This window comes from Mirounga angustirostris, unplaced genomic scaffold (assembly GCF_029215605.1).
Source record: "Mirounga angustirostris isolate CCGP_5_RB_7025 unplaced genomic scaffold, mMirAng1.0.hap1 SCAF_12, whole genome shotgun sequence".
Lineage (NCBI taxonomy): Eukaryota > Metazoa > Chordata > Mammalia > Carnivora > Phocidae > Mirounga > Mirounga angustirostris.
This window is the reverse complement of record NW_026991720.1, coordinates 90,065,942-90,081,676: the sequence shown is the minus strand read 5'-3', so window position 1 is coordinate 90,081,676 and position 15,735 is coordinate 90,065,942. Positions and strand designations below refer to the sequence as shown.

Below are 15,735 nucleotides of genomic sequence, written 5' to 3'. Positions count from 1 at the left end.
AGGCCTTTCTTGTCACATTTCAGCCCAGAGCAAAATTTTATAGACAGGTTATCAACTCTGTGAACAATGGAGTTTACAATAAAAATGCTAATAAAGCTCTAAGAGAATGTGCCTCGGAGACCTACTTTCTGTATTTTCTTTGAAAAATGACAGGCAATTTGTGTGCCTGATTTCCTTGAGACAGATTTCGGCTAGTTCTAAATGAAGACATGTACCTTAAAATGGTACATTTCTTTTTTTATTATGTTATGTTAATCACCATATATTACATCATTAGTTTTCGATGTAGTGTTCCATGATTCATTGTTTGCATATAACACCCAGTGCTCCATGCAGAACGTGCCCTCCTTAATACCCATTACCAGGCTAACCCATTCCCCCACCCCCCTCCCCTCTAGAACCCTCAGTTTGTTTCTCAGAGTCCATAGTCTCTCATGGTTCGTCTCCCCCTCTGATTTCCACCCCCGTCATTTTTCCCTTCCTGCTATCTTTTTTTTTTTTTTTTAAACGTATAATGTATTATTTGTTTCAGGGGTACAGGTCTGTGATTAAACAGTCTTGCAGCCCTTTTTTCTAAGCTCTGATTCAATGAAACATTTTAGGTATGGAGCCTATTGCTCTTTCACTGAATATTAAAATGTAATCATTATCTCTAGAAGCCTACAAAACGGCTAGGAATTTGTGAAAGAGGAAGTCATCCTGTTTTTGTGGACTGTTAACAAGTTTAATGCTTGATGTGTTGGGCAGCTTCTCCTGGACCCGCAATGGGACGCATTTTGACATAGATAAGGACCCTCTCGTCACCATGAAGCCCGGCTCAGGAACCCTCACGATCAACATCATGAGCGAAGGGAAAGCAGAGACCTACGAAGGGGTCTATCAGTGCACAGCCAGGAACGAGCGCGGAGCGGCAATTTCTAATAATATTGTTGTCCGTCCTTCCAGTAAGTGGGACTTGTCTGCCAAACAGGACCCTATTTTTAAGGATGGCTCTGAGACTCAGCATCTGTGACCTCATCTAGATACTATTACAAGAAAGCAATGCCATTGATTCCAGTACTCTCACTTTGTTTTGCCTGAAAATTCTTGCTCCTTTCCACTAGCCTAATGCTTTGCCAACCCAGTATGTCTTTTATGCGAGTCCAGAATAAAACACCAGGAGTAAGAAAAGCGTTTCTTCCCCGAATTGATCAAATTATTAATTTCTCACGTATCTTATATATGAGCAAACTTCCGACAGCCCGACGGAAATAAATTCAGTATAAAATGGGTAATGGGTAATTAACATTTTTGTTTCTAAGTTTCACTGGAAATAGAGGGACCTCACTACCTTGAGATAATTGTGGCTCTTTTTGCAATAGTCACTACCCATGTCCTCTCAACAACTTGTATTTAAAGAGCATGTATTTAAAGAACATAGCCATTTGCAGTTCTGATCATTTTGAAAACTTGTTATTACCTGTGTTCATTATTGGGGAAAAAGTTACAAATAACAAAAAAGAAATTGAAAAATTTACTCATGACTCTTTCCATTCAAGCAAGTGCCCACTGCTCTTTCCACATTTTCTAGGCAGATTTGCGTGTATGTGTTCCAACGGAGCTCATTCTGAAGTACTATTTTATAACCTTTTCTGACTTATCTACGTATCATGTATATTCTCATATCAATCTTCTACATACGTATACTTACTATATGACACTCAAAAGTGTAGGTGCACAATTACTCGTTTAAACAAACGTTTTGACATTTAGTGCCTTCCATTCTTTCGTAAAGAACACTCTCGTAGCGAAATTATGATGCATCTTCTTTTTTTTTTACACACCGCAGCATGCTTTTTTTTTTTTTAAGATTTTATTCATTTATTTGAGAGAGAGAATGGGAGAGAGAGAGAGCATGAGAAGAGGGAGGGTCAGAGGGAGAAGCAGACTCCCCGCGGAGCAGGGAGCCTGATGCGGGGCTCCATCCCAGGACCCCGGGATCATGACCTGAGCTGAAGGCAGACGCTTAACCAACTGAGCCACCCAGGCACCCCTATGATGTATCTTCTTAATGATTTATTTAATAATACAAACTTTTAGACATGGAATTGCTGTGTCAGCATTTATACTATTAATGGCAGTGAATAAAAATCATCATTTTTTTTAGCATTGGATTTAAAAGTTATTGTCTTGTTGTCTTAATGTACATGAATTCTGAATTACTATTCCCCCCAAAAGTTTATTTTGTCTTCCTTTCTAGTGCTCTTTTATTTTTCAATGCAGAAATAACTTAGAAGTTATTATTTTATATCATAGGATCACCACTGTGGACCAAAGAAAAACTTGAACCAATAATACTTCGAAATGGCCAGTCTCTGATACTTCCCTGCAGACCCCCTCTTGGATTACCACCACCTATAATATTCTGGATGGATAATTGTAAGTTTTAAAAATATGAATTTTCTGTCTTCAAGTTTCTTATGATTACTTGCTGTCACAATGAATTGTTACCTCTCATGATTCATAAAAATGTTTATAAGGTGTTTTAGAGATGCTCAAAAAAAAAAAAGAAATGCTCGTTGAAATAAATAACATGTCATGAAATAAGCAACATGATTTTCTTGAGCACCTACTGTATACCAGGCACCGCTCTAAAGAAACCAAATTTCCTGCTTCCACCGAGCTCATATTCTATGCAGTGGGAATAGTTGGGGGTGAAGACAGAAGCAGAAATCAATGCATTTATAAAGTAGGCGTCAGGGGGCGCCTGGGTGGCTCAGTCGTTAAACGTCTGCCGTCAGCTCAGGTCATGATCTCAGGGTCCTGGAATCGAGTCCCGCATCGGGCTCCCTGCTCCGGCGGGAAGCCTGCTTCTCCTTCTCCCACTCCCCCTGCTTGTGTTCCTTCTCTCGCTGTGTCTCTCTCTGTCAAATAAATAAACAAAATCTTCTAAAAATAAATAAATAAAGTAGGCGTCAGTTGACAATAAGTTCTATGAAGAAAAATAAGCAGGGACATCTGGGTGGCTCAGTTGGTGAAGCGTCTGCCTTTCGGCTCAGGTCATGATCCCGGGGTCCTGGGATCTAGTCCCGTGGCAGGCTCCCTGCTCAGCGGGGAGTCTGCTTCTCCCTCTGCCTCTCACCCCACTCTTGTGTTCTCTCTCTCTCTCAAATAAATAAATAAAATCTTAAAAAAAAAAAAAAGAAAAAGAAGCAGCGTTTTGAGCAGAGACTTAGAGGAATGAGAGAGCAAGGCAGGCCCCTAAATGTCCAGGTGGAAGGGAAACCCGCAGGCCCTCTGAGGCAGGAGCATCCTAGTGCCTGGAAAGCCCCAGAGGGCAGCGTGGCCAGACCGCGCGAACCCAGTGGGAGGGAGACAGACAAGGTCGGAGAAGTCCGGGGCTCAGTACAGAGGGCTTTGGCTTTTGCTTTGAATGAAGTGGGGAGACACGGAAGGAGTGACTATACCTGGACCTAACCAGCTAGCATTAGCCCTCCTGCAGTTCCTGTGTGGATTGCAGAGGGGACAAAGGCGGGGTAGGGGCACTGCCAGGAGCCCCCTGCTGAAATCCAGGCAGAAGCTGACGGTGACATGGACTTGGGTCGTGACTGTCAGGTGGGAACAAAAAGCTTCTGGATATATTGTGGACATGGAGCCTCCAGGATTTCTTGGGATCGGGCTGGGGGCGTGAGAGGGAGCGACCAAAGATAACTCCAGAGCTGAACACTGAGCAGCTGACAACACGGAATCACCGTTTCCTGAAAAAGCAGAATCCCGAGGCTGGGGGCAGGGATTCAAGCTATTTGGGATGTGTTAACCTTTTGTCATTCAGGTTGTTTTTTTTTTTAATCTCCAACAACAGCTTATATTTATTGGGCATTTATGAAGTGCCAGTCCCTTTGCTGAGAACTTCACGTGGATTATCTCATCAATTTTTTACAACAACTCTATGGGGCATGTCCGATTATTCATTCTACTTTTTATTTTTTATATGTTTTTTATCGAAATATAATTGACAATGTCCTGTTAGTTGCAGGTGTACATCATAGTGATTTCATACTTTTATACATTATGGAATGATCCCCACAACAAGTCTAGTTACCATCTGTCACTATACAGAGTTATTACAATATGACTTATTCCCTGTGCTGTACAGTACATCCCATGACTTACTCATTTTATTACTGGAAGTTTGTACTTCTTAATTCCCTTCACCTATTTTGCCCATCCCCCAACCCCTCCTCAATTCTGGTAACCAATGGTTTGTTTCCTGTATCTGTGAGTCTCTTGTTTGTTTGTTTGTTTTAGATTCTATATATAAGCGAAATTATGTGGTATTTGTCTTTCCCTGTCTGACTTATTTCACTTAATACTCTCTGGGTCCATCCATACTGTCGCAAATGGCAAGATTTCGTTCTTTTTAATGTTGTGTGGTAGTCCATTGTCTATATACCATGTCTTCTTTATCCATTCATCTATGGGTGGACACTTGGGTTGCTTCCCTGTCTTGGCTATTGTGAATAATGCTGCAAAAAACATGGAGTGCATGTGTCTCTTCAAATTGGTATATTCATTTTCTTTGGATAAGTACACAGAAGGTGGAATTGCTGAATTGTAGGGTAGTTCTATTTTCAACTTTTTGAGGAACCGCCATACTGTTTTCCGGAGTGGCTGCATCAGCTTGCATTCCCGCCAGCAGTGCATGAGCGTTCCTTTTCTCCACATCCTCACCAACACTCATTATTGTTATTTTTTCTTATATGTAATAGCCGTTCTGACAGGTGTGAGGTAATTAAACCTGTGGTTTTCATTTGCATTTCCCTGATGATTAGTAATGTGGAGCATCTTGTCATCTTTCCAGAAACTGAAGCACACAGAATAAAGTCATCCATTAGGCCATTTCACATCTGTCTACGCCGGTACTATCCTTAAGGGAACTGTTTGTTGCCGCCTCTCCTCCTCTGCTAATAGGTTAGCATATTACCTTAGAGGTAGCTTGGGGTTCTGCTTGGAGACCAGGAAACCAGGGTTGTGGAGGTGAGAGACCTGGAGGCCTGGAGGATAGCCATGAGGAGGTGCCCAGCAGGACTTGGAAGGCAGATGCCGGGCTCTGGTCAGCAATGCAGGAATGGTAGAGCAGAGGTGCTCCTAGAGCCAGGGGCAGGGTGAGAGAACTGGGGGATGAAGTGGTATGGGGGCAGAGCAAAGCCTGGGATGTGGAGATCAGGAGCCGCCCAGCGGACTTAGGGACAAACCAGCAAAGCAGATGAGAAGGAGCAGTCCCTGAGGGAGGAAGAGAACAGAGACAGAGCAGTGTCCTTGGGATAAAGTGAAGCAAAATGTCAAGAAGACAGAACAATCAACTGTTTCAAAAGATCAGATAACTTCTGCGCTGACTGAAAAACAATTATTCAGTTTGGCGACACGGGGATCACTGTTGACCTTGAAAAGAATCGTTTAGGTGGACTGGTGGGAAGGAATGCAAAATATTTGTAGGGAATACAGTCTCTTCTCAGTGACATGATTTCCTCTGAATTCAGAGTGTTCACATTTCTAAAGAGAAAATTTCGCTGGAATATTTAATTTCCATTTGTGACTCTTATATGGAAAAATATTCAGAGAAAGTATCACAAAGAAATGAAAAATAAATATGTGAATGAATCAATGAGCAAACATATTTTCCTGTTACTGCATAACAGCTTTTGAACAGATTTTGAAAGAATACATAGCGAATCAGTTGTAAATGAGAGGTGTATCCAAATGTCACTGCCGAAACGAGACTCAGTGTTTGGTCCTTGGTTCTTACCCAGAAATGATGACCTTTTCACTTAATACATAGGCGAATACTTGTAAAGTTCCAGAATCATCTGAATATGTAACTTTGTTTTCCATATTGCACTGCTGGGCTATGTCATTTACCTACCTTTTAGGCTGTTAGCAAATCATCGGACCTTTCAAATGAAATTGCATCTGGAATACAAAAAAATTTTCAGATTTGTGTAGCATTCTTGTAAGATGACATTATCAAGTTCTTCCTATCTGCATACATTTTTTTTTCTAAGTGTAAGGCAAAGGATCTCAGAGAGCAAAGTGCTACCACCCTCTTAAAGCCTCATTCCCTTTCATTTGACCTACCAACACCCATCAATAATAAAATACAGCACAAGAATCCGAAGAGAATAAATGAATACTTATCTTTAACTCTTTGTATTCATCAAATAAGTGTACATTATTTTCCTGAGTTATTTATTTTTTTTGAGAGCGAGCGAGCAAGACCAGGGGTGAGGAGGAGCATAGGGAGAGGGAAAGAGAATCCCAAGCAGGTTCCAAACCCGGCATGGAACCTGACGTGGGGCTTGATCTCACAACCCCGAGATCATGACCTGAGCTGAAATCGAGAGCCGGACACTTAACTGACTGAGCCACCCAGGCCCGCCTCTTGAGTTATTCTTGAAACAACCCTTTCTCTAGGCATTCACGGCTTATAATCACGAATTTACAACCACCAACCAAACCCCCATCGTGGCCAAGAACTTGGCTAACATGGCTAACCTGCATTCTTTCAGGCTCTGGCTCCACATTTCCCTGCCCCGAGGAGCTGCAGGCTTTCGACCACAGTTTTGCGTTTCATATAGTGTTAGATAGGATGCCTTTTGCAGGAAGAGCCCACTGCTTGGCTCAGACTGGAGAATCCTCCAGAAGACAGAACGCCTAGCCCCAAGGCTGCTGAAGTGTGCAGGTTTCCTCATTCTCTCACTTCAGACGCACAGAATGCTCAGTTAGGGCTCCGGGAATTGAGTCAGAAGCTTTAAAACATGCATGTTGGGGCGCCTGGGTAGCTCAGTCATTAAGTGTCTGCCTTTGACTCAGGTCATGATCCCAGGGTCCTGGGATCGAGCCCCACATTGAAGCCTGCTTCTCCCTCTCCCACTCCCCCTGCTTGTGTTCCCTCTCTCGCTGTCTCTTTCTCTGTCAAATAAATAAGTAAAATCTTAAAAAAAAAAAAAATGCATGTTAGCCCAAGTGTAAATTCATGCATAGATCAGTGTCCCCACCTCCCTAAGTCCTCCATCCACTTAGAAAGCCTTCCTTCAGTGCCTGAGGCTGGACAGTGCCTTAACTGGACCCGAGGGGAAGTAAACTGTGAAGCATGAACCGGGAATACTGACTTTCATTTCACTTAATCACGGAGCCCCTAGCAAGGGCCCTGCGTGGGTTCAAGGATACAGCAGACCCTCTCTGTCCTCCTGGAACCTAAAGTCCCAGTGCAGGAAGACGGGCAATAAAGCACACATGGGCCAAGTAAAAATACAGTAGGTTAGAAGGAAAGAAAAAAATCGTGGAGTGGGGGTAGGCTGGGCTGGGGTGGCCTCTGAGGGGCTCATCTGCAGCATTCCATCATCATCACTCGCTGTTGTGAATGGCCCCCGTGTGCTCCCCGATTCCTCAGTGAGGCCACGGGCTCAGGCAGGGAGGGAGCCTGAGATGCCGGGCGCCTCACATGGAACCTAGTTTGAAGTTAGGTGCTCTCACAGTATCTGGTGTCTGACCGAGCATGTGGAGACAAGCCAACTTAACAGCCTTACAACCTTTTTTAACGCATTTTCCAAGATATATGTGTATATGTGTTTAACAGTTAGGGACTAACTTAAATATTAGGAAAAGTCCCACAAACTCTTTTGTAAAGCATTTTTTTGTTTGTTTACACTTGTTTAATACAACACTTAACTGTATGATTCTAATCTCATCTCTGCCCGCACTCCAGAGAAATTAGGGTTTGGCAGGCGCAGCTGGAGTTTCTACAGTTACTTGCTTTTACTTGAAGAGCTTTAAAGGGGGAAAAAAAATTCTGGTGAAGGTCACAAAACTATTAGTAGATACATTTGTCTTGGTCATTGGGAAAGTGGCCACTTTGCAATGGAATCATCTGGATGTCTCTCTGCCTTTCTCCAGCCTTTCAGAGACTTCCACAAAGTGAGAGAGTTTCTCAAGGTCTTAACGGAGACCTTTACTTCTCCAATGTTCTCCCAGAGGATACCCGTGAGGACTATATCTGTTATGCCAGATTTAATCACACTCAAACCATACAGCAGAAGCAACCTATTTCCGTGAAGGTGATTTCAGGTAAGAGCTCAGCCTCCTGACTCTCTCTTTCAATGATGTTTGTAAGTGTGCCTAAGATATATTAACTAGTAAACACTACTGACTTTGAAGTACACAAGTTCATTGATCAGGAAACTACCCGTGACTAGTTACTGACGTGTTGGCAGATAAAGAGCACACATAACATAACCTAGATACTGTATTTTACATTCTTTGCTGATTTCACTGTTGCTGTTTCCACAGTAACTTTCTGGGTCTACTTGGTCCCCGGAGCATTTGCGTGTGCTTTATGCCCCAGCGTGCCTTTAATTAGCAGCCCTACAGCTTCAGTTTTGTGTCCCTATATTACTGGCTGGGTGGCTGAGTGAAGTCATCAGTCAGTCAGTCACGTACAATGTAAAAGCCTGGGTTTACGTGCTAGGGATGGCACTTGGTCAGCATAGCTATATATGTTTGCTTTTGTTGCCCGATACCTTTTTATAGTACCCTCTCCCCTGCTTTTTGCATTCTTCATAATATTCTGTTTATTTCAGTGGATGAATTGAATGACACCATAGCTGCTAATTTGAATGACACTGAGTTTTATAGTGGTGAGTTACGGTGACTGCAACTGATGCTCCTCTCCTTCATCGTAGAATTCAGTTCACTAACTTCACCTCCATAGCTATTAAATCTAATTTCTTCATGAGAGTCCTAGTTCCATGTTTAATACTGCTAGAACGAATGTGTGTTTTCTATGAAATTTAGCTATAAGCTTACATCCTGTCACTAAAACATTTTGCACGTTGTATGTATAGTAATAAAAATTATTATCACTGTTTTCATGTGAAGCACCATTTTCCGTGATTTGGGAAAAAAAAATCTTTCATGTATGTTAGAATTATATTTTTCATTTTTTTGTCTTGTTCACAAACTTTTCTCATTAACCAAATAAGAGTGCATTAACCCGCTAGAATACTAACTCGTCAGTCTTAATAACCGTTAGCAACTAACATCAAGTGGATTTTGATAGTAAAACATCACATTTCCCATCTGTTCTCACATGACATTATCGGTGTCATATAATTAGCAATAGCATTTCTCTTAGTTTTGTTTAAAACCAAGTCACTATCTTCAGTAGAAATAGCCTTTTTAAAAATAGACATTATTGGTGTCATATAATTAGCAATAGCATTTCTCTTAGTTTTGTTTAAAACCAAGTCACTATCTTCAGTAGAAATAGCCTTTTTAAAAATAGAGCATTTAACTTTATCCTTTTAAAAAGAAAAGAATTTGGTTTCCTTAAGGGAAATGTGACTTTCAAGTATAAGGCCTATCAATGAAAATTGTGGTTTCTGGATATGAGGGTCCTCTCAATGATCTCTAAGACAGAATTTCTGCGGTATTAATTTTTTACCCTTGAGATATAAAGTAAAAAACATTAAGGTACTATCAATGACTGGAGTAGGCATACCACAACTTCTGCCTTACTATTTGATTTTAATATATCCTGAAAAAGATGGGTCTCAAAACCATTCCCAAAGTGATTTCAGAGAAGTAAGGTTTCCTCCACAATTTCTAAAGTCTTAGGAAAATTCTCATTTCTCTCAAGTAATACCTTCCCTGGTATTCAGTTGTTTTTTTTTCTGAGAAATGAGAATAATTCATATATTACCTTTTCACTCACTTTTGGTGAGCATCAAATAGATAATGCATTTAAGTGTTGAAAACTGTAAAGGGCTATAGAACCTTAAGATGGTATAATTCCTACTTCACATTTTTCTGAGAGGCCATTAGAAGGTAAGGCCACATTTAAACAAGGTTTCCATAAAACGGAAGATAGCCTACGTGGGCCTCCCTGAGATCTCGGACTTGAGGCCTCTTTATTTTTTCATTGAGGAAACCAAGTTCAATTTATTTAACATTCATTTTTCTTAATGTATGGCACACAATTTGCCAGACCTCTGTCAATAACTTTCTAGTTTTGTTTTGTTTTCCATAAACCTTGCAGTTTGGGCGTCTTGATATTTAGACATCCCCCACAGATTTATGTCCATGATTAATCAATGGAATTGACTATGATGTTGTCCCTAGTGTAAACCAAACTGCCCACTTCCATAGTCACAGCTTTCAGAAAAATCTAACATCTTCCGCGATATGTTTAATTTTCACTTTGACCCGAGCACTAATTTTAAGAGTTGGGTAGTTTGATAATGTGACTTTCCTCTATGTCTACATTTTGAAAATTTGCCAAAGCACCAAAAATTCATAAAAACCTAACCCAAATTAAAGGAATGCACAAGAGTAAAATAGTCCTTCGTATTAGTGCTTACTGTAACCAACATCGTTTCCGTTGCTGAGTGAGCAATGTTTGTAAGGCAGAGTGTGTGGACGTGCAGTTTAACGAATTTCACAGTGTTAAGTGGTTTTGAAAAGGGATTAGATTTTTAGGCAGTGAACTGTGTTTCTAGAAATACATATTCATAACTTTTAATCCATATGATTGTATTGTTTGCAGCAAAATCAAATAGAGAGAGGCCACCAAGCTTTTTAACTCCAGAAGGCAATGCCAGTCATAAGGAAGAATTAAGAGGGAATGTCCTTTCGCTGGAATGCATTGCAGAGGGACTGTGAGTTCACGCTTTCTGTCTTTTTTTTTTTTTTAAGATTTTATTTATTGGGGCGCCTGGGTGGCTCAGTTGGTTAAGCGACTGCCTTCGGCTCAGGTCATGATCCTGGAGTCCCGGGATCGAGTCCCGCATTAGGCTCCCTGCTCGGCAGGGAGTCTGCTTCCCCCTCTGACCCTCCTCCCTCTCATGCTCTCTGTCTCTCATTCTCTCTCTCTCAAAAAAAAAAAAAAAAAAAAAAAAGATTTTATTTATTTATTTATTTATTTGAGAGAGAGAGAGCACCAGCCGGAGAGAGCATGAGCCTGTGGGCAGGGGAGGGGAGGGCAGCGGGAGAAGCAGACTCCCTGTTGAGCAGGGAGGCCAACCTGGGGGCTTGATCCCGATCCCAGGAGCCTGGGTCCGAAGGCAGACTCTTAACCGACTGAGCCACGCAGGCGCCCCTGCACTTTCTGTCTTGCTGTACATTTCTTACAGAAACCTGCTGAATCGGAAGAGAGGCTGATATTACAGCAACACTCATTGTCTTATACTAATTCCATCAAGCATCAAGAAAAATGTCATAATTGTTTTCAAAAATAAGCCGTATGAATCTCCTATTATTGAAATATTCTCATAATAGTGTTCCTCTTGAAATAAGTATCAGTAGTCACCTTATGGTTGCTATGATTACAATTAGGGTATAGTATTTTGCTACTGTTATGTAACAGACAACCTCAAAACCTAGCGGCTTAAAAACAATAGCTGTTTATCGTTAATCATTCATCCGCAGGTCGCAGGGCAGTTGCTGTAACGGGCTAGAGCGGGATGTTTTAGGGTGAGCCTGCTCATGCCTCTGCTGGGCAGCTCCGCTGAGGGTTCACAATTCCAGGGGTCTGCCGGCTGCTCGCAGGGCAGCTCTTGGCCTTGAGTTTCTCCTGTTCCTCCAGCCATCTAGCCCTGGCTTATTCTCCTAACAACAGAAGCACATGCACGGCCTCTTAGGGCTCTTGGGTCTAGCCTCAGAATGGGCACTCTGTCTCTCCCACTACTTCCTGTAGGCAGGTCACAAGCCTAGCTTCTTTGCAGATGCCTCAGGACAACTGTTAAATTAGGTGCACATCAGTGGCAAGTTTCTACATCGTTCCATCTTAGCCCTGGCACCGAGTAAGTACTGTTGATGTGGGCACATTTGCTGAAAACATTGAATGGAGTCTCAGAAACATTGTCGTGATCCCATGTCCTGACCTGGTAATGCAACAGTTTCTCGATCCTTCCCAGAACTGACCTCCAGGAATGGCTTTACTGCAGGAGACCTGTGGAGGCCTCTGCTGGTCACGTCAGGGAATCACAACACACACTACTCAGTTCAAGTAACTGAAACTAGCAAAACGCCCCTTTAAAGATGTATTATGTATCCTTCCCACCAGAATTAAAAAACAAACCCCCAAACCCTTGCAGTTTTCATCATCATGGTGTTAGAAAGTAGTTTAATCTACCAGCCTCCAACCTTTTGGGAGTAGAGATACCCATTCTCCCAATTTTGTGATTCCCCTTCCTGTGAAGAGTCTATTACATAAAAACTAAAATATGGTTGATATTTGGAAATTGCATAAAACTTCCAAAAGAATTTTTAAAACCTTGGGATGTTATAAAACTAATATTGGGGGTTCTTATCATTTACAAACCAGTAGCTGGAGGACTCACAGAATCAAAATATTTCTAATTCTTAACAACTGTTCAGTAGAATACTAAGCAGGCTTCCAGAACAATCCATGACTTAGTTTGACCTCATGCTTCTAGCCCCATGATCCATTACCTTCAGATCATGTGAGGTGCAGATTATCTGAATAAAAAAAAAAACACCGGAATATGCTATCAGATACCACATGGGTCTCGTATCTTCCACTTTTTAAAATGACTTTACATTTTCTACCTCTTTTTATATTCACAGCAGGTTTTATTTTAGAAGTTATTTCATCAAAGAAATATGTTCAATTATTTCTATTCAGCTACACAAACCAGAAGCAATTCTACAATCAACCAATTAATCCCACTTGCATTTCTAAGGACAAATATTGTGATCTTCCTGAGGTTCCTAGGCCTTTTTTTTTTGGTCTTTATCTTCCCAACATACAACTCAGTACTTGGTCCGTAGTTCAGTGCTTAGTATATGTGTCCAGTGGATTTTTATTTTACCCTCATAAAAATCTTCTAAAGTCACTAGATCAAAATTCTTCCATTTGATAGGGAAATGTGTGCAAAAGTTCATGGGCACAAATATATATATATATCAGCTCTTTTTTTTTCTGCATTTTTAACTCTAGCTGATAAAAAAACTCAGTATCATTAATTTCATAGTAAGCCTTTCGATTAACGTATTCCTTCCTGTAAAATTTTCGAAGAGTGTCTCACTGATCAGAACTTTGAAGAGACTAAAATAATGAGGCCCCTTCAGCGAAGTCACTAGGCTAGGCTGCTCATTACATCAGGGAGGTCAAAGGTCATGGAGTGCCATGCATTACCGCAGTGCTGCTTTCCTGACCGTGCTAGCTCACAGAATTCGATACAGGGGCTTAAGCATTATTTATAAAAGTGTGATGCTAGTTACAATGTCTTTCTAGTCCTCATGATCTTTAAACAAAGAAGTTGTTACCAACTTTCATGAAGATTCACCCTCAAAAGCAGTGAGGTGAACTTCTTTTTTAATAATATCATTTATTTGTCTTATCAGGCCTACCCCAATTATTTACTGGATAAAAGAAGATGGAACACTGCCCATCAACCGGACATTTTATAGGAACTTCAAGAAAACTCTACAGATCATTCAGGTTTCAGAAGCAGACTCTGGAAATTACCAGTGTATAGCCAAAAACCCATTGGGAGCTATCCATCATACCATTTCTGTTACAGTTAAAGGTATACAATTGTTTCAAATGCATGGCTCTTGCCTTCATGAGAAGTCATAAATCTTCAATTACATACACCTTTGATCTGATTCTTCAATTAATAATAAATGTAAATTCATATCAACATTCCTGACACCCTCTTTTCTCACTGCTCTTTAGAGTGCATCTAAATCAGGTCAAAAATTCTCTTTCTCAAACCTTTCTCATAGAAGAATTCCAATTAATAACTGTAGAAAGAAGGAGGGAAACCAGAAATCACCATTAACATCCCACGGTTATAACTCCTGCAGGCAAGAGCCAGTGATGAAAGATGGATGAAACTTTAAGGAGAAACAAGGGATCCCCTTGGCCTCAAAGTATTTCTTCTCACACACACACCCCAAAAATTAATTACAGAAGCAGGTTTAACATATTTTCACAAATTCTTCACCTTTCCTCTGGGAAGGAGATGGAGCTGAATTTCCCACCCTTGAGTGTGGGCTGGACTTAGTGATTCACTTCTAATGAATAGATTATGGAAAGCAGGTAAATAGCAACTTTACAGAGAAACCTGGCAGATAATACCCCAACCATGTGCTCAAGGTTAGCATAAGCAGTAAAAAGTCATGTTGGTATCGTGGACCCCCTAAAATGATGCAGTAAGAGGGATCCATCACCCAAAACCTCAGTCTGATCATGAAAAAACACCAGACAAACCCAAGTTGAAAGACATTCTATGAAATAATCAATCAGTACTGTTTAAAAGTGTCAAGGTCACGAAAGACAAGGAAAGACCAAGAAACTGTCAGATTGGAGGAAACTAGTATGGCGACAAGACAAGTAAAGACGATGTGGTATCCAGGAGAGGGTCCCGGGACAGAGAGAAGCCATTAGTAGAAGAAGATGTAGTTTAGCTAATGGTATTGTATCAGTGTTCATTTCTCGTGTTGATAACTGAACCATTGTTATATAAGGGAACATTAGAGAAAGCTGGATGAAGGGCTCATGGGAGTTCTCTATCCTAACTTTTCAACTTCTCAAAAATGCGAAGTTTTTTAACTTCCTTCCCAGGTTTATAATTATGTGTATTCTGCAGGGCTCAGAATCTAAATTCATGTTTCTTAGCCCTATCTGTCCCTGTAAATTGCTCTATAACCTTAGCGAAATCTGTTACCTTTCTAATGTCTGGTTAATTTAATGTAAAGTGAGATGGTCTTTGTATCAAAAGGCTCTAGAAATAATACATAGTTGTCTGTGAATCTCTTGAAACATTCTTTTGAAAATCTAAAGTGTTCTTTGAGGCATCACTTATGAATTTATTTACTCTTAAAAAAAGGAAGCTAATAAATATTTTGTAAAATATTTTTATTATTAAAATAGTTCAGCATACTAGATTTGCTAGAATACTTGTATGATTCAAGTGTTTGTGGGTTTTTTTTCTTTCATTCACAAAGCGGCCCCATACTGGATCATGGCACCTCAAAACCTTGTGCTGTCCCCAGGAGAGGACGGCAGGCTGATGTGCAGAGCCAGTGGCAACCCCAAGCCCAGAATTAGCTGGTTATTGAATGGAGTCCCAGGAGAAAGTAAGTTGCCTTGACAGGCTCCGCGGTTGCAGTCCATTTTCAGAGCATAGCTACATCTCAGCAGGGAACAGGTGGGGATAAAATCACTGGTGGTGAGGAAGGAAGCCATGTGTAGTTTAAAAAGAGGCACCAAATTAAGACTGTTGAATCTCAGATCTGTACCTCTGAAACAAATAATGCAATATATGTTAAGAAAAAAAAAAAGAAGATAGCAGGAGGGGAAGAATGAAGGGGGGGAAATCGGAGGGGTAGACGAACCATGAGAGACGATGGACTCCGAAAAATAAACTGAGGGTTCTAGAGGGGAGGAGGACAGGAGGATGGGTCAGCCTGGTGATGGGTATTAAAGAGGGCAAGTACTGAATGGAGCACTGGGTTTTATATGCAAACAATGAACCATGGAACACTACATCTAAAACTAATGATGTATGGGGATTAACATAACAATAAAAAAATAAAAGTAAAAAAAAAAAAAGAGGCACCAAATTACCTTTGGATGTTTATTTTATTACCTTTAGATATTCTTTATGACAGAGTACTCTGTGCCCTTAACGTGACGGTATGTGTTGATTAGGACTTGGCAATATTTCCTGT

At 40.9% G+C, this 15,735-nt stretch overlaps 1 protein-coding gene across 9 annotated transcripts in view; it reads left to right on the top strand.

The window, feature by feature from the left end:
- The window catches only part of NRCAM (neuronal cell adhesion molecule), a 277,791-nt gene that overhangs the window by 210,718 nt on the left and 51,338 nt on the right, over positions 1-15,735 (top strand). For all 9 annotated transcript variants that reach the window (XM_064575428.1, XM_054505349.2, XM_054505348.2 and 6 more), the window contains 7 exons: positions 748-944; positions 2,296-2,418; positions 7,933-8,103; positions 8,616-8,672; positions 10,580-10,691; positions 13,402-13,586; positions 15,010-15,141. In XM_064575428.1, the coding sequence (XP_064431498.1) occupies positions 806-944; positions 2,296-2,418; positions 7,933-8,103; positions 8,616-8,672; positions 10,580-10,691; positions 13,402-13,586; positions 15,010-15,141 (919 nt within the window). In that variant the 5' untranslated portion in view covers positions 748-805. The remainder of the gene's footprint in view (positions 1-747; positions 945-2,295; positions 2,419-7,932; positions 8,104-8,615; positions 8,673-10,579; positions 10,692-13,401; positions 13,587-15,009; positions 15,142-15,735) is intronic.